Here is a 24658-nt window from a genome sequence, read left to right on the forward strand (position 1 = left end):
ACAGAGTCCTTAATAGTCTTCCTGCATCTTGGTGTAAGACTGAGGGTATCAGGGATGCCTGGGTGGATTATTCGGTTGAGTGTCCAACTTCAGCTCAGGTCACGATCTCACATTCATGAGTTCTCACAGTTCTTAAGTTTGAGCCCCACATGGGGTTCCCTGCTGTGAGCACAGAGCCTGCTTAGGATCCTCTGTCCACTTTTCTCTCTGCCCCTCTCCCGCTCACATGCGTGTGTTCTCTCTTTCTCTCTCAAAAATGAATAAACATTTATAAAAAACCAAAAAACAAAAAACTGAGGGTATCAGAGCTAACATTGGTTTTACTAGAATCTTCTCCATTCTCCCCTAAGGTTTTAGGGAGTTGTGGGGAAGCCCTTGAAGCCCCTCCAGTCTCTGCTCTCAGGCAACATTTAAGAGCTCCTGAGGGTGAGGAGGACTCAGAACAGATATTATTGTCAGTGCCATTCTGTCAAGAGCCCTCTTTTGGCATCTGGCTAAATCTGACAATTCTCTTTTTTCTTGCCTCCAAGCCGCAATCTCTTTACCGTCACCATGCTCTCGCCACTGCCTTGCTTCTAAAATTTCAGGGCTCTCGCCCTCTCCTCTAGCTGCCTTCTCTACTTATAGTTCTTAGCACCTTCATGTGCCCACAGGCAGTTCTGGGATCTGTCCCCCACCCAGCCCTGCAGGGCAACACCTTCTTCCCATAAGAGTTCTGCCTGCAGCCCATGGAGGGTGCTCTCGGGGAATGTGTCCTGCTGTCCTGAGCATAGCTGCTGGAATCCCTGGGTCCTTCCTGTCTGCCTCCCCTGGCCCTCTGCCACACTCCTCTCAGGGCATCTGTCTCCTGCTGTCAAAAATATTGGTAATTATTTAGGTGAAGGTTGAGAGATGGACAAAGTAAAAAATGTTATTAGTTGCCCTGAGAGAGCCTAATAAAGTGAATTTCATGAGGTATGACAGCTTTCTAAAGTTACCATTTGGCATTTCCTCACACAGAGCCAGAGCTGGCCAGGGCCCATCCCCAGGCCTTCAGGCCCACTTGGGATTGATCTTCCCTTCAGACCTACTTGCCACTTTCACTGTTTCTCCACTTGTGAAAACAGTGCAAAGTCAGCTTCCTCCTAAATGATACATTTGACTCCTTTTATAGTGAAGATTCTGTCTCCCCTCCCCTCCACCCCAGTATCCTATTTAGAATTTTATTATACTGTAGAATGTCTCCATTGCACTCAGAAGGGTAGAAAGTGCCAAAATAAAAACATATCTCTGTTTGAATAGCCCACTTTTTCAATGTATCCTCGGGAAACAGTAGGAAGTAGATCAACAATTCATTGGACAGCAGATACTTTAACTGGAAACCTTCTCATAATGTACAGAGATGAGACACAATCCCAGTGTGGGTTTCTAACCTATAAGCATGGCCTGGCCTGTGTTCCATCAGGTGCCCTACTACCCATGCTCAACACCACTGGCCAGTTTGGGGTCCTTGGGGCACAGGGATCTTGACCCATAACATGGCCCATAATGGCCCTGGGTAGGTCTGCTCTGGAGCTTTTAGATTTAGGGACTGCACCTTTTGGCCTCTCCCAGGTGTGCTTCACTTTCCCCAGGTTTCAGGGAGCGTGACCTGTGTGGCTGCATCTCAGGAGTATGGGAACTAGAATGTAATACAACCCCTGCGACCCATTGTAAACAAGTGTTATTTAAGTAGCTTCACCAAGTATCACACTACCGGTAGTGTTATCTTCTCACAAGCTGGTGTGAATCTCTGAGCAGCCACGTAAATAAACAATAGGAGGGTGACCAGAGCACTTGACCTCTTGTGAACTCCTGCTATGTGTTGGGCACTAGGGGGAATACATGGCATATCTAGCCTGCCTGCTCCCCACAGCAATCCTGTGTCCTAGATGCTTCTACCCCCATTTTGCAGATGAGGAAATTGAGGCTTAGAGAGACTAAATAATTTGTCCAATGCACACAGCTAGGAAGTGGCAGGGCTAAGAGTTCAATTAAAGCCAGACTGATTCTAAAATGAAAATACCAAACCCTGGAGCAGCTGTGTCATTCTGGCGTTCCAGGAGACTCTCAGACTTGAGAGGTTCTGATATCTGATGTTAGCTCTGTTCCCCTGAAGGTAATGTAAATAATACATGGCTTCTTCCCATATCACCTTCTTTACTTATTAAATGGGCACATTCAAAAACCATATTCCCATATTCCCATATTCTGCTACAGCCGCCACCCACTGCTACCACCTCCATTGCTCCCTGGGAATGCTGCTGGTTCCTGAGCGGATTGGAAGCACTTTGTCTCATCCAATAGCTTTTTTCCTGAAGACGCAATACTTTAATGATGGCAAACATAATAACCCATGACTAAAGATATTTGTCCAATCTAAATTTTGTTTTACTTGCAGAGAATGGCAAATCTGTTCATTGGAAACTGGGAGCCGATAAGGAAGTCTGGGTCTGGGTGATGGGTGAACACCATCTAGATAAACCCTACGATGTTCTCTGTAATGAAATTATTGCTGAGAGGGCCCAGCTGAAAGCAGAGCAGGAAGCAGAAGAGCTCAGGTATGAGATCTACAAACCAGTGAGAGGCTGGCCAGATTATACAGTCATGCAAAGATGCCTCTTCTTCACAGTAGCTGGAGGGAGAGTGGGGTGGGCAGAGTCACAAGAGTAACTTTAGATCTGTCGGGCAAGTTTCTTTAGACTTTTGGTGGTTCCCTTTATTCCCACAATGTGATCAAATCAGCTGTTTCATTTCCTTGCTTGTCACCCCGGGTTTGATCTGGATGTGGTTTCCCCAGGAATCACTGGCTTCACTAGACCCATGCTGGAGCACCAAAGGCTGACACAGCTGAGCATCAGGAATAGAAATAAGAAATTCAGTGACAGTTCAAGCTTCAGGACTTCAAACAAGATTGCTTAGATATAGGTAGCTGAGTAAGCAGGCCTTTTAGGGCCTGTGCTAGGTGGTGGGGATTCAAAAATGAACAAGGAGCTTCCAGTCTAGGAGGAGAAACAGGTGCACCACTAACTTCAGCTGATATAGGCTGTGATATGTGCTATAAGTAAGTTATTAACAAAGCATTAACTGGACCTATGATTCCTACCCACAAAAGAGGTGAAATCTGAATTGAACCTTAAAAGATAAGTAGAGTTTTTCAGTGCAGAATGTCAGGAAGGAGACTGCAGGCAGAGGGCATAATCAAGATCCTTAGTCTTGAATATATAAGGTTCTTTGGGTGATGATGAGTTCTTCTGAGTGTTTGGGGTATATGTAGGCAAATAGCAGGAGACAGGGCCATGTGCTAAAGTGCTTTGAAAGCCAGATTTAGGACTTTGGACCTTATCCTGTGGATGGTGGCAGTTTTTGAATCAGGAAGAGACATGATCAGCTGGAGATCTAGGAAGGTAACTTGAGTGGTAGCAGTGAGGCAGATGATTGATCCCCTCTGCAGGGTGCCCAGGGTGACTTCTGTGAAGCCTGTTATCCCTTGATGAGATAGAAGCAGACATACGGACCTCAGTTCAGTTCCCAAGGGCTGGTGATGCTACCCACAGCTCCTGTAACTAACGTATAAATGAGCATGCAGAGATAAACTAATTATTTGCTGCTTATCAGAGGAAGGCAGTGTGCTCTAGCAGTTTGGCTTCTGAACAGGAATTGGGCAGACCTGGGTTCAAATCCTGCCTGTGCCACTATGTAGCCTTGGATAAATAAAATAATTATTTTGAGCTTTTTGAGTTAAGCAAGGATAACAACCCCTTTCTTGAGGGCTGTTATGAGGATTAAGTTAATGTCTTTAAAATACTAGCAAAGGGCTCAGCCTATTCACTCGGTAAATGGTATCTATTACTGTTTTTCACATAATTTGAATGTAGGCATCTGCTTTGGAAAAGCTATCCATGTTGGAGAGTGTTTTTGATAATTCCACATTTGTTTCTCTTCAGAAAGACTCAGTCCAAAGAATTTGCCAATAGCTTGAAAACGAGATCACAGTACTATGATCTGCAAGCACCAGATACCCTGGAGTCTCAGAATATCTGTAAGAAAGCAGCGGAAGAGGAGGAGCTGGGGAAAGGCTCTAGACTGGCACCACCCCTTGAAGAAGAGAAAATTCCAGTGAGTCTTTCATATCTGTAAACATGCAGAATTTCATAACCAGGGAAGTGAAAGATATTGGGGCCACTGAGATGAATATAGTTGAACATCAGGTTCTCAGACTTTTCTGGGAAAAATCCCTCCCAACTGGAAGGCCCTGATGTTCAATTTGACTCTCCTGCTATTTCACAACAAAGGTAAAGCACCCCTTTTTCATGGACTGAAGTTGTGAAGAAGGAACTCTAGGAATAAAATTTTGCATTTTAAGGTATTTTGGGGGTTTATTTTTTCCCTATTATATGTCTTCTATAACGGGGATTGGCAACTTTTTTGTGTGTGAAGGGCCAGATGGTAGATACTTGAGGCTTGTGGACCGTACGGTCTCCGTCACAACTGTACATAATATAATAGATGTGGCTCTGTTCCAGTAAAACCTTACTTACCTAACAGTGGCAGGTCTGGCATACAGGCTGTGGCTGACTGATTCCAGTCCTAGAACGCTGGCACATTTGTGATGTAGATTATTCTCTATCAAGTCTTCCCCTTTTGGTTGAGGACTACACCTCAGTGCCTCCCTGGCTTCCCAGGTTCTGCTTGTGACTGTGGGGACTGCTATTTCCTCAACAGAATTTTATAATCAGAATTGTTCTGAATTCTCTTGTGTCTCAGTTGGTTCAAAAAGCTCAGACATCATTTGCTACTTAGGTTATAGTTTGGAAGAACAATAAAATGATATTATGAAGTACCTTCTTCTGCCAGGAATTTAATTAAACTGAGAATTAACAAGGGATCTACAATTGTTTGACTTCTGATCAGGTCCCCAGCTCTAGGACACTAGTTTTGTGTGTTCTTGACCTCTTTGAGCTGTCACTCATGACAGATCCCCTCTGCTGGGTGCCACATGGTGGCAAAGCACACTGCTGAGCATCTCACTTAATCCTCAGAATGACATTATGATCTGGGAACTGTTTCTGTATTTGTCCATTTTACAGGTGAGGAAACTGAGGTTAGATATGGCTATTCAATCTGCCCGAGGTCTCATAGTTGATAAGACTGAACCGGGATTCAAACAGAGGTCTGCAGGACCCCTAGGTCATTCCTTAACTCTTGTGCTTGATTGTCTTATTAATATGAGGAAGGTGAAGAAACTTTAAAAACGCCTATAAATATGAGGCTCAAAATATTTAGGGGTATAAAATTCTAAAATTGGGTTTATATCCCAGGGTCATCCATGGGTCCTCTCCTCACATCTACAGTGAAACATTCAAGCTCTTCCAGGCCTGCTTTGCACTTCACATTTAATACCAATCTACCTCCAAACAGCATATTCCCTTTCTAGCACCCCTAAAATGAAGAACAACAATAGCAACAACAAAAAAAACCTCCTTCAAGAGCATTAAGTAAGCATGCTTACCTTTGTGATTGAATTACAATACTGTCCTAGAAAAAAACATTTTCAAAAGTAGGACAAAAGATTAAAATAGAAGTTAAAATAAATACCATGGCTGTTATTTTTATACACACACATATGTAACACACACACACACACACACACACATGCATACACACACACAAACACACAGTGAGAGAAGATCTCAAGATTGACTGATTTACTCATTCTTTTAAAAAGTACCCATTATGAGCTAGGCCTTGAGTTTACAATATAGGAGTAAGAACAGAATCACTGCTGAACTTCAGAATGAAGTTGAATGAATGAACTGCTGAGTGAACTTTATAGTTGAGGAAGCAGAGAGACTTCATGTAACACATCCTTTCAAAAGATAATAAGTGATCCCAAGAAAAGGATATGTTTCTGTGCACCCCCATTACACTAGAACTTGAGCAGTAGCAGGAAGTGCAGGGTGGCTTTGCAGAGGACATGGAGCTGGAGATGATGACTGAGGATGGCTGGGGCTGGTGGTTCCAGCTAAGGGACAGCATGGATGAAGGCTTCCTAGCTGGGGGAGGGGGGGGGGTTGGAGAAACCAAAGAAGGCTGTGTGGCTGGAGTGCAGAAGGGACACAGAAGAACATATGACTGAGTGACAGGGTGAGCAAGGCCAGGCAGGACAGGGTCTCTGAGACAACTTTATGTTTTGACCCCTTTTTCAAGAACAATTGAATAGTGTCAAAGATTTTTGAAATTTTATATTTTGAAGGGCTCATTTATGGATCTGAGTAGGTGGGGAAGGGGCAAGCTTTCTAACACAACCCAAGTTTCTAAGATCAGATGCCTGAGATGACGGAGGTTTTATCAGCATAAACATGAACATGTGGAGGAGAAGCTGGTTTCAAAAGAGAAGAAGAGTCTAGTTTAGAGATATCAAGGATTTCACATGCCACTTGAGGCAGTAGCAATAGATAGAAGTTGATTTTATACATAATAATAAAGGATATATAATTTGACTTGGAGTTTGCAAAGCTTTCTCTCATGTAGTCATTTCATTTCACAATACTCCTGTGAGGTAGACAATCCAACTATTTCTTTTGTACAGATGAAGAGACTAATGCTCAAAGAAATTAAGTGGTTTGCCCCTAAATCACAGAAAGCTCTTGTTTTTATTTATCTACTTTAATCCTCATCACAATGTATTTAAAACAGAATTCATCATCTTCCCCAGATCTGCTCCTTCAGACAAGAACTCTGGTGGGAAACCAAGGCTAGAGCTTTGGGAGTCATCCAATATGTTTCCAAAATGCAATTCAGGTTTGCACAGTTAAGATTTCCACATTTCATCCATAATTTATTTTAACTATAATATCTAGAAGGATATTGCCATGTCTGTAAACTTTCATCATCTACACACAGCCTAAAATGTATTATAAAAAGAAAAATTATCAAGCAAATTTTATTGAAGTTAGTGATCATGAAGCTTATCTGAATAATCATGGACAGGTTTAAAGAGCAGTCAGTCTTCTAGAATTATAAACAGTATTCAAGGAAAACCAATTATAGATTTACTAAAGTAAAATGGCCTTGTTAGATTTGTAATACATTTCCATGGGACATCTCATCATCAGAGAACTCCGGACCTAATCTGAAAGCACCTCTTACTGGTCTTATCTAAACTCTCTGGAGGGCTGTGGAGAGTGGGAGAAAGTTAAATTCAACCTACATATTGATGTGCATTCAGCACTGTAGAAGCTCTTGTATAGAGTCATATACTTACGGGAAGTAGTTCTTTTGGTTAATAGTGACCCCTTACATTGGGGCGCCTGGGTGGCACAGTCGGTTAAGTGTCTGACTTCAGCCAGGTCACGATCTCGCGGTCCGGGAGTTCGAGCCCCGCATCAGGCTCTGGGCTGACGGCTCAGAGCCTGGAGCCTGTTTCCGATTCTGTGTCTCCCTCTCTCTCTGCCCCTCCCCCATTCATGCTCTGTCTCTCTCTGTCCCAAAAATAAATAAACGTTGAAAAAAAAAATAGTGACCCCTTACATTTGTACTGAGGCATTAGATTAATTAGACTGTATTTCTGCATTTGTATCAGCCAGAGTTTTTCAACTCTGCTTTGATTATCTTATGAAAGGGTCAAGGTGAACATGTCATCAGGGACCCAAGTCCTCTGTAGGAATTGGGCTAAATTCCACACTCATTCCTTCATTATCCTCCCTGTTTACCCAGTAATATTTTGAATAAGATGAAATCAGTCTACACAAATGCCACAGCCAGTTTCAATGGAAGAAAATAGTGCATCCTAACATCATCGCTGGTTGCCTAGGATAGTCTTTGGCAAAACAGGCAGATTTTCCTTAGTACTAGTAATTAGGGTGTTAGTGGTTGAGGTGAGGAATCTGACGTTTAAAATGTGTGCAGCTTGTACAGCCGTCAAAAGACTTAGATTCGCTATTTCACTCCATCCTCACAACAAACGTAGGTATGAAACAGGTTCTTCTCTGAGTGGATGAACCGAGGGCAGTGGTCTACACAAAGCCTGATTAGAGGTAGGGCTGGGGCCATAAACCAGGTCCTCTAACTCAGGGCTAGAGCTCCAGCTATCCCATCATGCCCCAGGGAAGGTATCCACATCTGTGTCATCGTAATGATCATGCTGTTGGGATTAGAGTTTTTGGTGTTTTTCCCCTAAAGCAGGAATGGTTTAGACCCACATGTTGTCAGCTTTAAAATTAAACAGAAAATCTTTTTCTATAAGAAAACATGGAGAAAGAGGAAGAGGAAGGACTGAGGAAGTAGTAGAGAAACAAACACAATTAAATCAAACTGCCCGGAAACCCTGCGACAGTCTAATTGATGGCAGTGGTGTTTTCCAGAGCTCAATTCTCTACATGCTTGCTTCTCTCTCAGCTGTTTCTCAGATTTTCAGAGTGGCATCTCTGCCCTACACTGTGACAACATCGAGTCTGTGGGGTAGGGTTTATCACTAGGCAAATTTGCTGGCTAGGCAAATCTCCCAATCTTTTGGAGCCTCTGTTTTCTCAACTATAAAAACTGGGGATTAAAAATAACCTGCCTTGTTTATCTCATGTTTTTTTGTGTGTGAAAATTACATGAAATAATTGGGAATTCTTGAAAATTTTCAAATCCCAGTACAAATCCAAGGGGTTGTTTGAACTAGACATACTCTAAACCTTGCCCCTGCTGTAAGAGTGTCCTTTGTGCAGGCTGCATGGGTGAAGACCTTGCATGATTTGGCTGGATTGATTTAATCAGTGTTTTTCTTAACGAATACTTACCAAGGGTCCAATACATGTACTGATGGATATTATGGAGCCACAAAGGAGGCACAGGACAAGGTCTTCATCCTTCAGGAATTAGAGGAAAGATTAGAAGCACTTAGTACTAAGGAAGGACATAATCAAGTTCCAGCTGGGTAGAAGGTCAGGGCTTGACTGGTTTGTAGAAGGCAGAGATGGGGGTAGGCCTGATGTTATGGGGATATGCAGAATGTCTGTGGTGAGAAAATGGAAAGCATCATTTGTGGGGATACAGGGAGGAGGGCAGCCTGATTGGGATAAAGTACTTTGGCTGGGACTTGGAAGGTGCATTTGAGGTGCTGATAGGCCATATTATGGAAGAGGAATCAGGCTTTTTTTGTGTTCATTTTCTATTGCTGCCATAGTAAATTACTGTAAACCAAATGGCTTAAAATAATACCTGTTTGTTATATGACAGCTCTTGTGGTCAGAATTCCAACATGGCTTGGTTAGGTCCTTTGTTGAGGGTCTCAAAAGGCAGAAGTCAAGGTTTTGGCTGACATGGGTTCTTATCTGGAAGCTTTAGGAAGAATCCCTTACATGTTTATTTAGACTGTTGGCCATAGGAGTTAGCTTGTGGAGATGGAATGTTTGGTGAGATGATTCCTCATAAGTTCTTCCACCTCTAAACATTCATGGTCCTAAACAACACCTGTAGGCATGACCTGAAATAGAATATTTTTTGTATCACTACAGATGTTAAGGATGGTTTCCATACAGTTTTAATGGATGAGCCTCACCATGGGGTCTGGACTTTCAGATTCAAGCAGAATTTAGGCAAAGATGTGAGGTTCAAGCCCAGTAGTACAAGGCTGAGGCTAATCCAGTCTCATTTCTGGAATTGAGGTACAAGTTTTATCCTTCTCAGTCAATTGGCAATCCTATTCTGAGCTTTTCTCCACAGCCCTCTGCCTGAGACTCAAAACTCTTATCTTTTGGCCCTCCTGGGAAATAGCTAATCTTCTCACAATGTAGAAGAGATTGTGAAATGTAGAGACATGTAGAGAGTTGTACCCTTCCCTCCATGGGACCAGAACACTAAACAGCCCAATGTATAGGTCTGCATTTCGATCGTTTTATACCAATATAACAACGATTTACTTTATTTTTAAATTATTTTTAAAAATTTATTTTATTTATTTTTTTATTTGAAAGAGAGTGCATGTGAGGGGCAGAAGGAGAGAGAGAGAGAGAGAGAGAGAGAATCTTAAACAGGCTTCATGCTCGGTGCAGAGCCTAATGTAGGGCTTGATCCTATGACCCTGGGATCATGACCTGAGTCAGATGCTCAACTGACTGAGACACCCAGGTGCCCCAACAATGATTTATTTTATATATTCATTAGCAGATGGAGTCATCCAAGGAGCTCTCTTGTAGAATCATGAAAGATTTGCCCCAATTCTAAGGGTGAAGAATTTGTTTCACCCTTAGAGTCATGAGAAGCAAGTCTGGCGGGGGGGCAGTTTAACAATAGTTGTTTGACCCCCACTTCAGAGTTTAGAAAACTTGGAGTCCAGTCTCAGAGCAATTTTCTACACACTCAAATAGTCATGAAAAAATTTTAAAAGAATATACTTATGTTGATTTAAAATTTTCATTTTAACAAATGGCCAGAAGTAAGACTGCCCGATTCAGTACCAGTTACTGTGAAACCATACTGCTGACGCAGGAGACCTCTAGTCTGGGAATGGAGGCTTCAGTCTTCAGAGGCAGCTCTGCGACTTGGGACAGAATCCTATAAGGAATCAAGGCCCCCTCTAAAGTAGGGATTAAATTAGCAACACAGTTTCTTTACAACAGAAGCTGAGAAAATTTATCAACATGAGGATGTTTGCCCAATACCATCTGATGGAAGCAGCAAGAATTGTCCCCTGAAATCCTTCAGTTATAAGATGCTGTTTTACCGCAGACCCAGCCTTGGTCCTTTTCATTTTTCAGATGAAGAGTTGGAGGCCACAGGAGCCTCAGTGGTTTGTGTATTCTGCAGAGGAGGCTGAAGTAATGCCTGGATTAGAGTTGAATGTATGGTTCTTTTTCTGAAAAGCTATTGCCCTCTACAAAATACCTACCCTGTTCCTATTTTTGGCAGTGGTGCTAGTGCTTGGGAAACTCAGAAATAATGTTCTGCTTAGTATTTAGTGAGAGTGTTGTGGTTCTCAGTGGATCACAGTGAACACTGTGTTACTGGGTGCCTGTCGCTGAACTAGAGGTGATGATACATATCAGCATTTAGCTGTCACCCAGCCAGGTTTTGAGATATGCAGGTGGGGAAGCAGATGCCATTCCCATGCAAAGACAAGTCTGACTGGGAGTTAATAGGAGCCAGAGAAAATGACAGATAATGCACTGTGTGAGGCTCCCTCTCCCTGGGGAGTTTAGGTGAGAACTGGAGTACTCCGCAGCTAAGTGGAAATTCTTAGGGATCCTGGATGTGGACAGCCAGTGTTTTCCCCACTCTGTGCAAGAGAATTTGGGAGACTACAAAACAGTTGTGAGTGTGGTTAGGAGAGTGGCAGAATATGCTAATTCAAAGATAAGCCCCTTGGTGTTTCTCTGTTTATATGTAATTTGTAGGGGCTGGGGAACTCATTCATTAATCACTAGACTGACTGTCCTTGCCCCCAAGAGGGACCTTGAATGAAACTATATCTGCTCACTTGTAGATTTTATCTCATTTGTTATTTTTGTAGAAATGGCCTTCAGAGTAGACCCTACTGCAAAACAAAAGATTAAAACATTAGAACACAAACATCTGGGATTCAAAGCATTCCAAAAAAAAAAAAAAAAAAAAAAAAAAAAAAAGCCTTGAGCAAGATTTTTCCTCTTCATATCTTTAAAGAAACAGAGTTAGAGATAACACCTCTTGCCTCTCTACCCCTACTTTGCACATATGCACATGTGCGTGCACACTGTCCCAAGACTCTGATATCTGTTTTTATGTCTGTCATTTTACTGTAAGATCTGGCAAAAAAACATGCTACTAAAATGTACACTTTGATTGTTAATTTGACATTGAAGCCGTGGTGGTTATATTTTTAAGTGTTATTCTAACTCCTAGCTTTGTGTTCCCATTAGCAGATAGCAATGAAGGAACAACCTGTAAAACTATTTTCAGACATAATGAAAGACTTCCACTTAGGTTTTCCTTCTTCCATACATCACTTCCAATCCAAAGGTAAACTTGCTCTCAGAAACCAGCAGTTGTCTAAAACCGGAATTTGGTTGTTTGCCTTGATAAAGGAGAGATTCAGAAGCAAGATACTAAGATCAAGACCACTTCTTTAAAGAATAGAAAAGAATATGCTGAATTGTTGTTGTTTTTTTTTTTTTTTGGACCTTTATTCATCTCTAAGTGCTACTTATAGAGCAACCAAGTTTTGGTTATATGTGGCTTGTGCGTTTTGTAAAGGGTGAACAGTAGTACTAGATCACAGTTTTTCTTAGGTGATTTAATCGGGGACGTACTAAAGCTTGGTGAGTAGGCGGGGTGGAGAAGTCTGCACCCTACCCCAGAGTAGATGCCCTGTGCCTGGGCTTGGGAACCATTATGGCATTGCCTGGCTCTTGTATGCAGACAGGCATATTGCCAATCCCTAAATGGGAGTTGGGCTCACACTTATAATAAGGAACCTCAATGTAAATAGAATGGGAAAATGTGTTCCTGAAATGCAAGCTAGAATTTTGAGGATTGAAATGAATGTGTTAAGTAACAAAAAACTGAGTAAATTAAGATAAAAATTTTTAATGTTTATTTTTGAGAGAGAGTGTGCGAGTGAGCAGGAGAGGGACAGAGAGAGAGGGAGACACAGAATCTGAAGCGGGCTCTAGGCTCCTAACTGTCAGCACAGAGCCTGAGGCAAGGCTCCAACTCATGAACTTTGAGATCAGACCTGAGCCAAAGTTGAACACTTAACCAAGTGAGCCACCCAGGTGCCCCTAATTGAGCAAATTTTAAAGACCCAACTGACTTTATTAATTGGTTCATGAATTGGGCAACATCCTATCCAGCAAGTAGAAGGGAGCTCTAAAGGGTTTTGGAAAAGGAAAGTTTTTGAAGGTAGAAAGGGAATGGAAAAAGGAAACTATTAGCAAAGAATCCATTGTTTTAGACAAGCTCACCCTTCTAAGGGGAACAGAGTGCTCTGTCAGTAAAATTCCTAGAGCTGACCAGGAAATTCCCATTCTGACTGCTTAAGGTTACCTTTTGGGGGTGTGAAACTGCAGTTATGTTAGGTAGTAAGTCTTGGTTTACTGACTTGGGTCTCAAGCTAAGCAATGCCATTTTGGGCCCATGGTTTTCTTTTTAACAGGTGTGAAGAAAAAAGATGGATAATCCCAAACTAGTAACTGTTTCCCTTGATGTATATTCTCTTCTAGTATGCATGCAGGAAGCAATATTATTTTTGTGAGAGACAAAGTATTGGGTATGCTAGGCAAAAACAGACAAGGGGTTTGTTGTGCTCATTTTATTAATTCAAGAGTGGAGCCATAATCAGAAAGTTATATAATTACCCAAGTGGTTTCCATGTAACGTAGTAGAATTTCATGGTAGACTATAGAATAAAATTTTATAGAAGATAGAATTACAAAATCCTAGGGCCTTAGAAGCCATTTAAACTGTTATGCTTTTAAAAACAGTATGTTATAGGGCATTGGGGTACTCAGTCAACCAACCAGCTCTTGATTTCTGCTCAGGTCATGATCTCATGGTTCATAAGATTGAGCCCCATGTTGAGCCCAGCATCATGCTCTGCGCTGACAGCGAGAAGCCTGCTTGAGATTCTCTCTCTCTCCCTCTCTCTCTCTCTGCCCCTCCCCCGCTTGCATGCATGTTCTCTCAAAATAATTAAACTTTAAAAAATAAAAAAAATTTTAAAAATGGCAGATATAGCCTATCACTGGGTTGGATATGAGAAATGAGGCAATATATATTGAAGTGTTTTGTATAGTATTATGTATGATATAAATATTATAGTTAGGTTCCTATATTCCCTTATGTCAAGACTTCCCATATCAATCATGTTTTTAAGACTCTTTTCTCTCTTAACAATCTTTTATTATTTTATCCTTATACTTTATATTTAATAATTAGTTTATTTCCCTTGCTTGTCTTCATTTTGTTTTTCATGGAACATATATCAGGTGTGTCCCTAGTGAAAATGTAAGGGCAGCCTTTGAAAGTCTTTCATATCTGAAATGCTTTGCCCTAACAACCCCTATTGGTTCTGCATTATTACATTTTCCGACGATGTCCCTGCCAGTTCTCCTATTTGCACATCGCTGTGAGGGGTTATAGGGGGAAGGTACAATGAAAGTGGACAGATGTTCATTCAGTATACAGTTCAGTGCTCTAATATGGACAAAATAAACTTAGACAATATATTATTTAAAGATGTTCCATAAAATTACACACAATATTAGAGTCTGCTGTACTTTTAAGTCAGGCTATCTAGTAGTCCGTGTGCATAGATTTTACTAGGAACATTGTTAGCAAAGTAAGGAAAGACTCTCTAGGGTCTCTGTTGTCCTAATTCATGTTTCAGTAAAATCATTCCACAGGGACCATGTACCATATTTTCAACAGTAAAATTGATTGTCCCGTTTTTCATCTTGTTAGTTTAGTTGGACTTTGAAAGATATCTCTACCCCATATTATTCTCCTTCATAACTTTATGAAAGCAATTTCATTATTCTGCCTCTCTCATTATTTTAGAAGGAAAAAGCTAAATCCCAGTATGCTCAAATGTTTAATATTATAGTCATCGTTGGGAAATTTTATTTAAAATGGCTGGAAATACCATGATATGATTATTCCAATGACCTGGTTCGCAAAATGGGTGAGTTATGGGCCATCAATTTTCAGAGAATTTTAATTGTCTCTCTTGATTAATATTAAAACTAGACTAAATATTTGATAATGATTAAGTGCTTCATGAATTTATGGTACGTTCATTCATGCACCAAATATTTATTGAACCCTACTAAGTGCCAGTCACTGTTCTGTTTGCTGAGGGCTCAGCTATCAGTGAATTAAGCTGACATAGTCTTTGCCTTCATTATTCTGACCTTTTATCCATTAAGGAATACCATGGATTTAAGAGGTGTAAGAACAGGATGGCTAAACACTTAATCTAGTAATTATTTTTCAAAAGGAAACTCTTGGTTTTAGCCTGTTAATTCATCATTTTAATCTTTACCATAAAAATTAAATGCTAAAAATCTTATGTTTATTGGAGTTTTCTGGTTTATTTGCAGTTAATAAATTGCATAGCCATACTTTTAAACAGAGTGAGTATTAAGTTAAAAGACAGAACGAACTGTTTTTCAAATCAGCTTTTTTAAATGTTTATTTATTTATTTTGAGAGAGAGAGAGAGAGAGGACATGTGCATATATGCATGAGTTTGGGAGGGGCAGAGAGAGAGGGAGAGAGAGAGAATCCCAAGCAGGCTCCATACTGTCAGCATGGAGCCTGATGTGGAACTTGATCTCATGAACTATGAGATCATGACCTGAGCCAAAATCAAGAGTAGGTCGTACAACTGACTGAGCTACCCAGGCACCCCTCAAATCAGTTTTAAAAGTGAATATAATTAGAATAATTCTCATGGGACACATAGTCTCTGAGGGAAATATGATTTGTAATCATGTAATACAGATGTTGCTACAGTATCTTTTGATAATCCAGTTGCTTATATAGATATGAATTGCCATACTTCTAAATTTAACAGCAATTTGTATACACAACACACACACACACACACACACACACACACACACACACACACACTACTCTTTGGTCAATACAGATGCTCTCCACTCCCAGATCTGGTTGGGCCTGCACTGACTAGAAGGGACCATTCTGACTCAGTGTCTGCAGGAAGTCTACTACCTTCTGATGCCATTGGCTTTCAAGTTTTCACTTTATTTTGTGGAGTCATATTCTGTGGCAGTTTTTATTTTTAAATAAAGGGGATATGAAGCAGGTAAGATTGCTTTAACTGTGCCCATAGAGTTTCAGCAGCTGCAGAAGCCTCTGTAATGTAGCAAATAGGAAGTGGGTGCTGTGGCTTGTATGCATGAGAACAAGCACACATTCTCTCTGGGACACCCCGTGGAAAGACTGAGCTGTAGACATTGAGAGGACATGGTTTCAATCTCTGATTTCCTACCTATTAACATGTCACCTTACCTCTTTTGTAAAGGGACAGTACCTGCTTTGATTCTCTTATAGGATTGATAATGAAGGTCAAATGATGTATCGGACTTGAAAGTGCTTTGAAAGCAAAAATTATGCAGGTATGGGTAGTTTTCCTGTCTTTCTAATAATAGGAATAATTAAAAAGTATATTCCCTGGAACATAGCATCATATGGAAGCTTCAGAGGGGGCATGGTACCTTCTCCAAGAAGCCTCTTCATCTTCACTCTGGGAATGTTGAGTGGCAACAGCATTCCTGAGATTGTCTCCATCTGGTATTAACATCATAAATAGTCACTTTTGAACCAATAATCTGGTTGTTTTTTAATAAAGGAAATCTCCTTGGATCATACTGTTTTCAGTCTACTATACTGAACTTGTATTTCATGGATTTGTAGAATGGGTAAGTGTATCTGAATGAACCCATTCTATACAAGTCCTCATTAGTTCTTCATATTATTTTAGCACTTTGGAATAATGGCAAATCTTGGTTCACCTTGAAAACTAGAATTTTTTTATGTGGTTCTTGGTATATGTGAAGAGTTTTTAGAGTTTACCATATATTTTAGACATATAGAAGTACTTCAGTAGAAGTATCAGGTAGTTATTAACTGGGTGGTTGTTAAACTAATTGAAATTATTTATGCTCTGACTCCTCTACTCAAGAACCAACTCAGAGCTTTGGTATACTGAAAACAGAACCTAAAACTTGTGACAAAGAAAGGATGTCAAATCTGATGGCACCAGCAGATGGTGCTGATGGTCACATTATCCCTTCAGTTCCGGTCCATTTCATTGTCTGGCTCATTTGTCTGTGCTTAGTTTTGAATTATCTTTTTTTGTTTTTTTTTTTAACATTTATTCATTTTTGGGAGACAGAGAGAGAGACAGACCATGAGTGGGGAGGGCAGAGAGAGAGAGGGAGACACAGAATCTGAAGCAGGCTCCATGCTCCAAGCTGTCAGCACAAAGCCTGACATGAGGCTCGAACTCAGGAACTGTGAGATCATGGCCTGAGCTGAAGTTGGATGCTCAGCCGACTGAGCCACCCAGGTGCTCCCAATTTTGAATTATCTTAAGAGTATTAATAACCCCATCATTTCTGATAAGTGCAAAAGCAGTGAGAATGTTGAAATGCTGGTGTCGGGGAAGGATTTCCTCTGCCCTTCGAGGTCCTTCTGGCCAGAATAAGAATCAGAGTGACATGAGACAGACTAACAGGAGAAAATCAAATTTAATTTCCTATGTATGAGAAACCCACACAGATGTGGAAATTCTGAAGACAGTCAAGCAAAATGTGGTGTATATATCATTCTGAACTAAGGAGAAAGGGGCTCTAGGGGTCTGGGACTTCCTGCAATTCACAGGATGATAAAAAAGAGTAAATGTTTGGTAAAAACAAATGTTTTCTGGGCCACTCAGAAAGAATGAGACACAGAGGACATTGATCAAACAGGCTCTGCTAGATTCCTCTCTCTCTGCTATACCTAGTTCATAGTGTCATGGAGTTATCTCTAGTGACAGCTCTCTTCCTAGAGCAAGACCTCTATCTAAATTCTTTTAAGTAGTTGAGGTGGGAAGGTAACGAGCTTTTCCTGAATCTGCTGGGTTTTGATTGCTTTTAACTCAAAATTACCTTCATGCCAATGTAGTCCATCTTGGGGTGGTCTGCCCTTGGTGGTAGATAGATAATATAGGAAAAAAGATAATAAAAAAAGCAAGTGGTAAGGAAACAATGCTGTATGTGTGTATAAGATGAATCATTCAATTGACAAATAATTCTAAGGGACAAAGAATAACTCACACAGTGTGCTTCAAGTGCCATGCAGATGATAGTAATTGGCAAGTGATGGGGGAAAAAGGTTTGACAAAGTAGAATATATGTTAGAAGAGACCTGTCCAAGTCCTGTTAGCCTGAAGCTAATTCAGGAAACAACTGAGAGTCTGCAAGCTTAAAGGCTGAGGGTGGATGAGTGCTGGTGACAAATCCCCAGTCCAAAGCTCTGCTGGCTGCTTAGGTCCAGGTCCTGCCACAGACTAGTGGCTGGTTCCGTAGCTAGAACCTGAGTACAGTGCTTGAGCAGACAAGGGAGGGTGGTTACCAGTCTCTTAATTTTCTTTTTCTTTAAAGTTTTTTTCTTCAATTTATTTATTTATTTTGAAAGAGAGAGAGAGAGCCCGAGTGGGAGAAGGACAGAGAGAGAATCCCAAGCAGGCTCCGCACTGTCAATGCATAGCCTGACACAGGGCTCAAACCCACAAAACATGAGATCATGACCTGAGCCAAAGTTGGATGCTTTACTGACTGAGCTACCCAGGTGCCCCCCTCCTAATTTTCAACATAGAAGAAACTGATCCTTTTTGCAAAATGATGTCCCACAGATCTTATATCATTAAATAAAGGGAGAGTGGGCCTGTTTTTAAAGCTCACATTCCTTATGGTGGAATAAGGAATAAATAAATAAATTTATTCAGAGACTACAAATTCAAGTTCTTCAAAGTCATGTTGGACTTTTGAACAGACATGTATAAAATCTGTTGGAACAGTTCTAACCTGTTCACAGATAGGGAACTGGCTACTGTACTATTCTGTTTTAGATCCAGAGCAGTTATGTATCCTTTTATAATATTAAAATAAAAATGAGATAGAATATGGTAGGTAGCAATTGTGAAACCTATAGGAGTCATTATTTCGCCAAGTAATAAGCATAAAGAAACCTTTTGACCTACAACTCATTTCCTATCATTGCAATGTTGACATAGTGGGAAAAGTATAAACTCTGGCACTACCCAGCTGTATGATGCCAGAAAGCTGTACAACTCCCCTGAGATTCAGTTTCTTCCTCTGATAGTTGGGTATTGTGTTGCCCATACATCATAGGTGTTTGAGGAATAAAAATAATACTTACTAAGTTACTAACACAGTGCCTGGTCATAATGCGCCTTTAATGACTAGTAGCCTTCAGTGGAATTAGCATTAATAGCACTCTCCATGACTAGTAAAAAATCTCAACAGAGGGCTTGAAGAGTGCCACTACCAATTGCCATGGCCAATTTTATTAACTAAAATAGACTATACGTTTATAACAAATAGACCAACAAAGCAATAGGCAAAACACAACAGGAGTTCATCTTTCTCGCTTAGAACTTCAAAGAATGGTTCTGGTTCAGGAGGCCCAGGTCCACAGAGTCACTCAGGGACTGAAGGTGTAGTAGTATGACTGTGATCACCATTTCAGCCCAAAGGAAGGGGGAAGTGGGAAGTGGAAAGGAATGCGTGAAGGAGGTTTTAAGGGCTTGAATAGGAGTGGCAAATACCAGGTATCACAAATTGGAAATAACTTATTCTCATGGGCACACCTAACTTCTAGGGCAGCTGGGAAAAGCAATGTAGCTACTGTGAGATAAGGGATAAAACTGAGGTAGTCACACTGGTTTGTTACATGACATGGTAATGACCCTAAAATATCTTGTGCTCCACACTGAATCTCAGTACCAACCTTTTTCTGAAAATTTACTGACAATTTCTGATCGATACCAAAATTCAGGAGTGAGTCCTCAGGCACAGGGCACATAAATCATGGTGATATGGGTTGTGAGAGGCTCATGTGACTTTTCATACTGGGACTTGGCCCAGACTCTGCATCAGGCCAGGGACAGGGGGACAGGGGCCTGTGTAACTGACCTGGCCTTAAGAGACACTCCGTGTGATATGCCAGCTCAGTCACAATGCCAGAGCAGTTGGCATGTGGCAGGCAGGAGTGACACTAGGGAATCTGGGCAATGGATCTGGGAACCCCATTGGCAGGAGTTGCCTCTTGGGATATCCATCCAGAGCAGCATAAAGCCAGATACTGGGCTGGGTAACAGGGGTGGGAGAGGTGGGGAGGGGAGGAGAGTGATCAGACAGAGAAAGTGGGCAGGGCTCCCAAGCACCAAACTGATATTCTAGTCATGCCTCCAGTCCTATACAGGGAGCAAGGCATATGCAGTTAAATGGCAGAGACGAAGCATTTCTCTGGTCTGAACTAAAACAGGGGATGACATAAAGCAGGGATTAAGAGAAGAAGATTACTTAAATTAAGGAGTAATGGTGATGTCTAGAAGTCATTCTGGGGCCCTGGGGCCAGCTGGGAACAAAAAAGAGAAACCCACTTGTCATGACCAAAACACCAGCTCCAGGGTCTTGAGCAATAATCCCCTACTGAGTAGGGAGGCTGAGGTCTCCCGTACCTACTGCCTCAGTCATTATGGACTCAGGGACTTTGGTGGTGGAAAGCTTTGGTACATACATCTATGGGAGTGGGGCAGGTTAGGGAACATTGAAACAAAGGAAGCATTAACAGATTATCTACTGAAACTGCACTGTAGTTCTAAATGGTATAAAAACATGTTTCATTTAATTTTTAGTCATTCTCCAGTTCCTCAAGAAATATTCAACAAATGTTGGCAGATTCTATCAATCGTATGAAGGCATATGGATTTCACCAGGTAAAGACTTACATTCTGTCTTCAGGGGGCTAAATGCATAGCCATGTCCACTAATGTTTCACAAATGGATATATTAGTCTCATGCAGAAATGAAAGCAGCAAAAGTGAAATCTGTCTTAAAAAGCTTGTGAGCATAGCTATTCATCTTTACCTGTTTATCTGGAGGTTGGAAAAGTCTTGAGTATCATGGAAAGAACAGATGCCAAGAAATATCTGCTAAACTCCTCATGGAAGACCTAAAACAGAGACAACACCAGAGAGCGATAAATGAAGCATTTAACTTGGCAGAAATAGTGAATTCAGATTAAGTTCCTAATGTGTTCATTGGTTCTGTGAACCTGTCCCTTCAGGATGAGCAGCCTCTTGTGCCGCCCATGCCCAGTGTGCCAGGAGCTCCTTTGGGCACGCAGACCTCTCACACATCTACCCAGACGTGGGATTCTTCCTACAGGCCAAGCCTGTTTCCTCCATCATGCTAGATTGTCATTGTATCATACATTCTTCACAATAAATGGGGCATAGGCTGGCAGTTGGAAACCATGGTAGGATTTGACCCGCAGTAAGTTTGAAAACATAGCATAAGATAGGAGGCTGTAAAGAGAAGGTTCTGAGTGACCACAGGCCTGAGATGGGGTCATGGTGAAGGCCCACATTCCAGTAGACTCTAGCAGATCTAGTAGATCTCTAGTAGAGGTCAATTCCCTGACTGGTCTGCAGGGACATGCATGAACTGAGATAGCTCCTGTGGAGACTTCAAGAAGCCATGAACTTTTGTGGTATAGTCCTGGTGTGCATACTGCTGATATAATATAGGCCATTCTAGAGCATCTAAAGGAAAATTTCAGTTGCACTACCCAGATTACATTGCTTCATTTCAAATGATAGCGAGAAAGACAAAGGGTCTGTGTATTTATTCAACCAATTTCTGCTGAGTTTCTCCTCTGTGGTAGGCACTGTTACAGGCTTTGGAAACACAGTGAAAAAATAGATAAAATCCCTACCCTCAGGAAGCTTATATTCTGGATGTGGAGACAGACAACAAACACATCTATGAAGTCAGATGGTCATAAGTTCTATGGGGGAAAATGATGCAGGATAAGGGAGCTGAGGAAGGCTGGGAGGGTGGGAATTGGTTTTTTATAGAGGTGGTCAGAGAAGGCTACTCTGTAAAGGTGCTATTGGTGGATACCTGAAGGAATGAGGGAAGGGGCCATGTGGATGACTGGCGTAAAGTATGTTCCCAGCAGAGGGAACAGCAAGTATAAAAGCACAAAGGCAAGAGCTCGCTTGACATGGTCAAAGAGATCAGTGCTGAGAAATCATGTAGACCCTTGTAAGGAATTTGGTATCTTGGTGTTATTTCAAGCCACGATGAAAGATGAGATCATCTAGAGAGTGAGTTTAGATGGAAAAGAGAAGTGGTCTGAGGTCTAAGGTACATCAGTGTTTAGACTGGGCCTGAAATATCTTGTCTCCAAAATAAGGGAAATGGACTAGATCAGTGGTTCTCAAACATTTTAAGATGTAAGTTATTCGTTTTCACACCCTCTCAGGAGAACACCTAGAGCCATAGGCCGATACATCCCCTCTCTAACTTAAGAAATTACATGGGAATTCAAGAGAGTGAATGAGCAGAAAGATCACTTACCAAGCTTCTCTGTAGAACAAAGGTAATAAAACAGAGCCTTCCCACTTTAAAGGCAATGGAGAGGCTCTCTGAGGAAACTTGTGGAGAGTATTTCCATTAACAGGCTGGGATGAGAGACTTTCTGTGGGAGACGTTTTGACATCAAACTGCCTGTCCTCATGTTTAAACCTCAGCCCGTGGGCATATGGACCAGTGTTCAGCCTCAGCCCTGCTGTTCCTTCACTCCTCAGCCTCTATCTTGATTTTCCCATGCTTGGCTCACCATCCCCATCCTGGGCCTACATGTTTCCAGCAAACACTTCTAAAAAGGAAATGATAGTTTGGCTTGGTTTTCTAAATAGATGAAATAGGAAGTAAGGATCAACTTGTAACTGTTAGGCACCCCTAACAGTCATTTAAAACACCAGAAGCTGCTTTTTGTCTGTTTGTTTTAGTTTTTATAATATTGGCAAACTGCAGAGGCTTAGCTCTAGGCAGGAAATGAAAGTAAGAAAAAAAGTGAAAATAATAAATACACAAAAGTTTTGTTACATCTTGGGGTGCCTGGTTGACTCAATCAATTAAGCATCTGACTCAATTTTGCTCAGGTCGTGATCTCACCGTTTCTGGGATCAAGCCCCATATGGGCCTCCGCACTGACAGTGTGGAACCTGCTTAGGATTCTTTCTCTCCCCCTGTCCCGCTCCTGTTTGCTTGCACAGACACACTCTCGAAAGAAAGAAAGAAAGAAAGAAAGAAAGAAAGAAAGAAAGAAAGAAAGAAAGAAAGAAAGAAAGGGAGGGAGGGAGGGAGGGAGGAAGGGAGGAAGGAAGGAAGGAAGGAGTTACATCTGAAGTGGAATATAGTGTATGAATTATCACCTATATTAACTGTGATTTATGACTTCCCACAGTGATTGAAAACAAGTTCCGTGACATCAAGGTTTATATTTTAGTTGGGGTGAAATAACTTAACAGAAAGCCTTTATCTTTCTATAGAGAAAAACAAAAGAAAAAAAAAAAAACTATCATTTTTGTGCTGGAGAACAAAGCATGATCTGTCTTTTCTGACCCTCTCAGCTTATTTCATTATTTAGGTGACCAAGGCTCTTATTTAGTTGACCAAGTGCTAAATTCAGTTTTCTTGTAGGCACTCAGGAGGCAGTTCCCAAATAAACAAAGTACTTTTTAGGTCTAAGTGATTTGGGGTATTAGTTTCTCTTTCGTTAAAAACGAGTTCCTTCAGTGTAGTGGTGCATAGAGCTGTCCACTTCACGATGGCTAATGTCATTTTTATGTTATGTGTATTTTGCCACAACTTTTAAAAAGGTTACAGTGGTAATTTTTATATTATGTATATTTTACAATAAACAAAAGCAAATTCCCTTTTTAAGGAAGACTTGTGTTTCTTATTTTATGTTTTCTCAAAGATGATGCTTTGTAAAAATATTTTTCTGCTTTTTTTAAAATACAAAAAAATATTCCTTTTTGGGTCACCTAAAATCATGTGTAAGTACCACATTTTTAGACACACTGGTGCGAGGGCACATGGAGATACAGCTAAGATTGCTGTAGAAATGTACTGTTATTTTTATGGAACCTGTCAGATACTAGAGTGTTTACATTGGTGCCATGAAACAGTATTTACACACTACTTCAGGGAATTCAACTTAAAACAGAGAAGTGCTGTGTTTGAGGAAAATGGATATTTATTGAGTTCTTACTGTGTTACACACTATGGGAGACACTTTTTAAATATTATTTAACCCTCAATATAACCCTATGAAATATTTTATTCTCTCTTTTTTTAGTTTATTTTTGAAAGAGAGAGAACTCAAGTGGGGGAGGGGCAGAGAGAGAGGGAGACATGGAATTGGAAGCAGAGGCCAAGCTCCGAGCTGTCAGTACAGAACCTGACGCAGGGCTCAAACCCTCGAACCGCGAGATCATGACCTAAGCTAAAGTCAGATGTTTAACCAACTGAACCACCCAGGTGCCCCGAAATAGTTTTAATTTTGTAATTATACTTAGGGGAAGACAGCCTAAGGGAGGTTTGGTAAGGGGCCATGCAGTTGTACAGCTAGGTGGCGGTAGAGTCAGCTTCAGGTATCACTGACTCCAAGCTTTTCCTGCACAACAAATTGCCTAGCCAGGGGCTGCAAGGGAGTTAAACAGAAACCAACCTGAGTCCCCTCCCCATCCCTGTACCCCCTTCCTCCCTCCCCTCCTCCACCTCTCCTCCTCACAGAAAACTGCCAGTCATTAGTGTTTGTTTCTGTTGTTGTTGTTTTAACAGAAGAAAGAATCCATGAAGAAAACACAAGATGAGGAACTGAAACAAATAGATGGGGAGAAAACCAAGCAGATTTATAAAAGCTGGAAAGAAGATTCAGAGTGGCAGGCATCTTGTGAGTACCTCAGGGCCTCCATAACACTTTAGACTCTCCAGGCCAATTCCTTCTCTTAATAAACGTAGTTGTTGAGAGAATTATTACTAAGTTGTTACACAAAGGTT

General features: G+C 41.1%; 1 protein-coding gene across 3 annotated transcripts in view; it reads left to right on the forward strand.

Moving 5' to 3' along the window:
• The window catches only part of SH2D4A (SH2 domain containing 4A), a 62550-nt gene that overhangs the window by 14382 nt on the left and 23510 nt on the right, over window positions 1–24658 (forward strand). For 2 of the 3 annotated variants that reach the window (XM_043562645.1, XM_043562653.1), the window contains exons 3-6: window positions 2420–2579; window positions 3966–4137; window positions 20437–20517; window positions 24440–24551. In XM_043562645.1, the coding sequence (XP_043418580.1) occupies window positions 2420–2579; window positions 3966–4137; window positions 20437–20517; window positions 24440–24551 (525 nt within the window). The remainder of the gene's footprint in view (window positions 1–2419; window positions 2580–3965; window positions 4138–20436; window positions 20518–24439; window positions 24552–24658) is intronic. The other variant, XM_043562662.1, reaches the window with a different exon arrangement.

The sequence above is a fragment of the Prionailurus bengalensis genome, chromosome B1, assembly GCF_016509475.1.
Source record: "Prionailurus bengalensis isolate Pbe53 chromosome B1, Fcat_Pben_1.1_paternal_pri, whole genome shotgun sequence".
Classification (NCBI taxonomy): domain Eukaryota; kingdom Metazoa; phylum Chordata; class Mammalia; order Carnivora; family Felidae; genus Prionailurus; species Prionailurus bengalensis.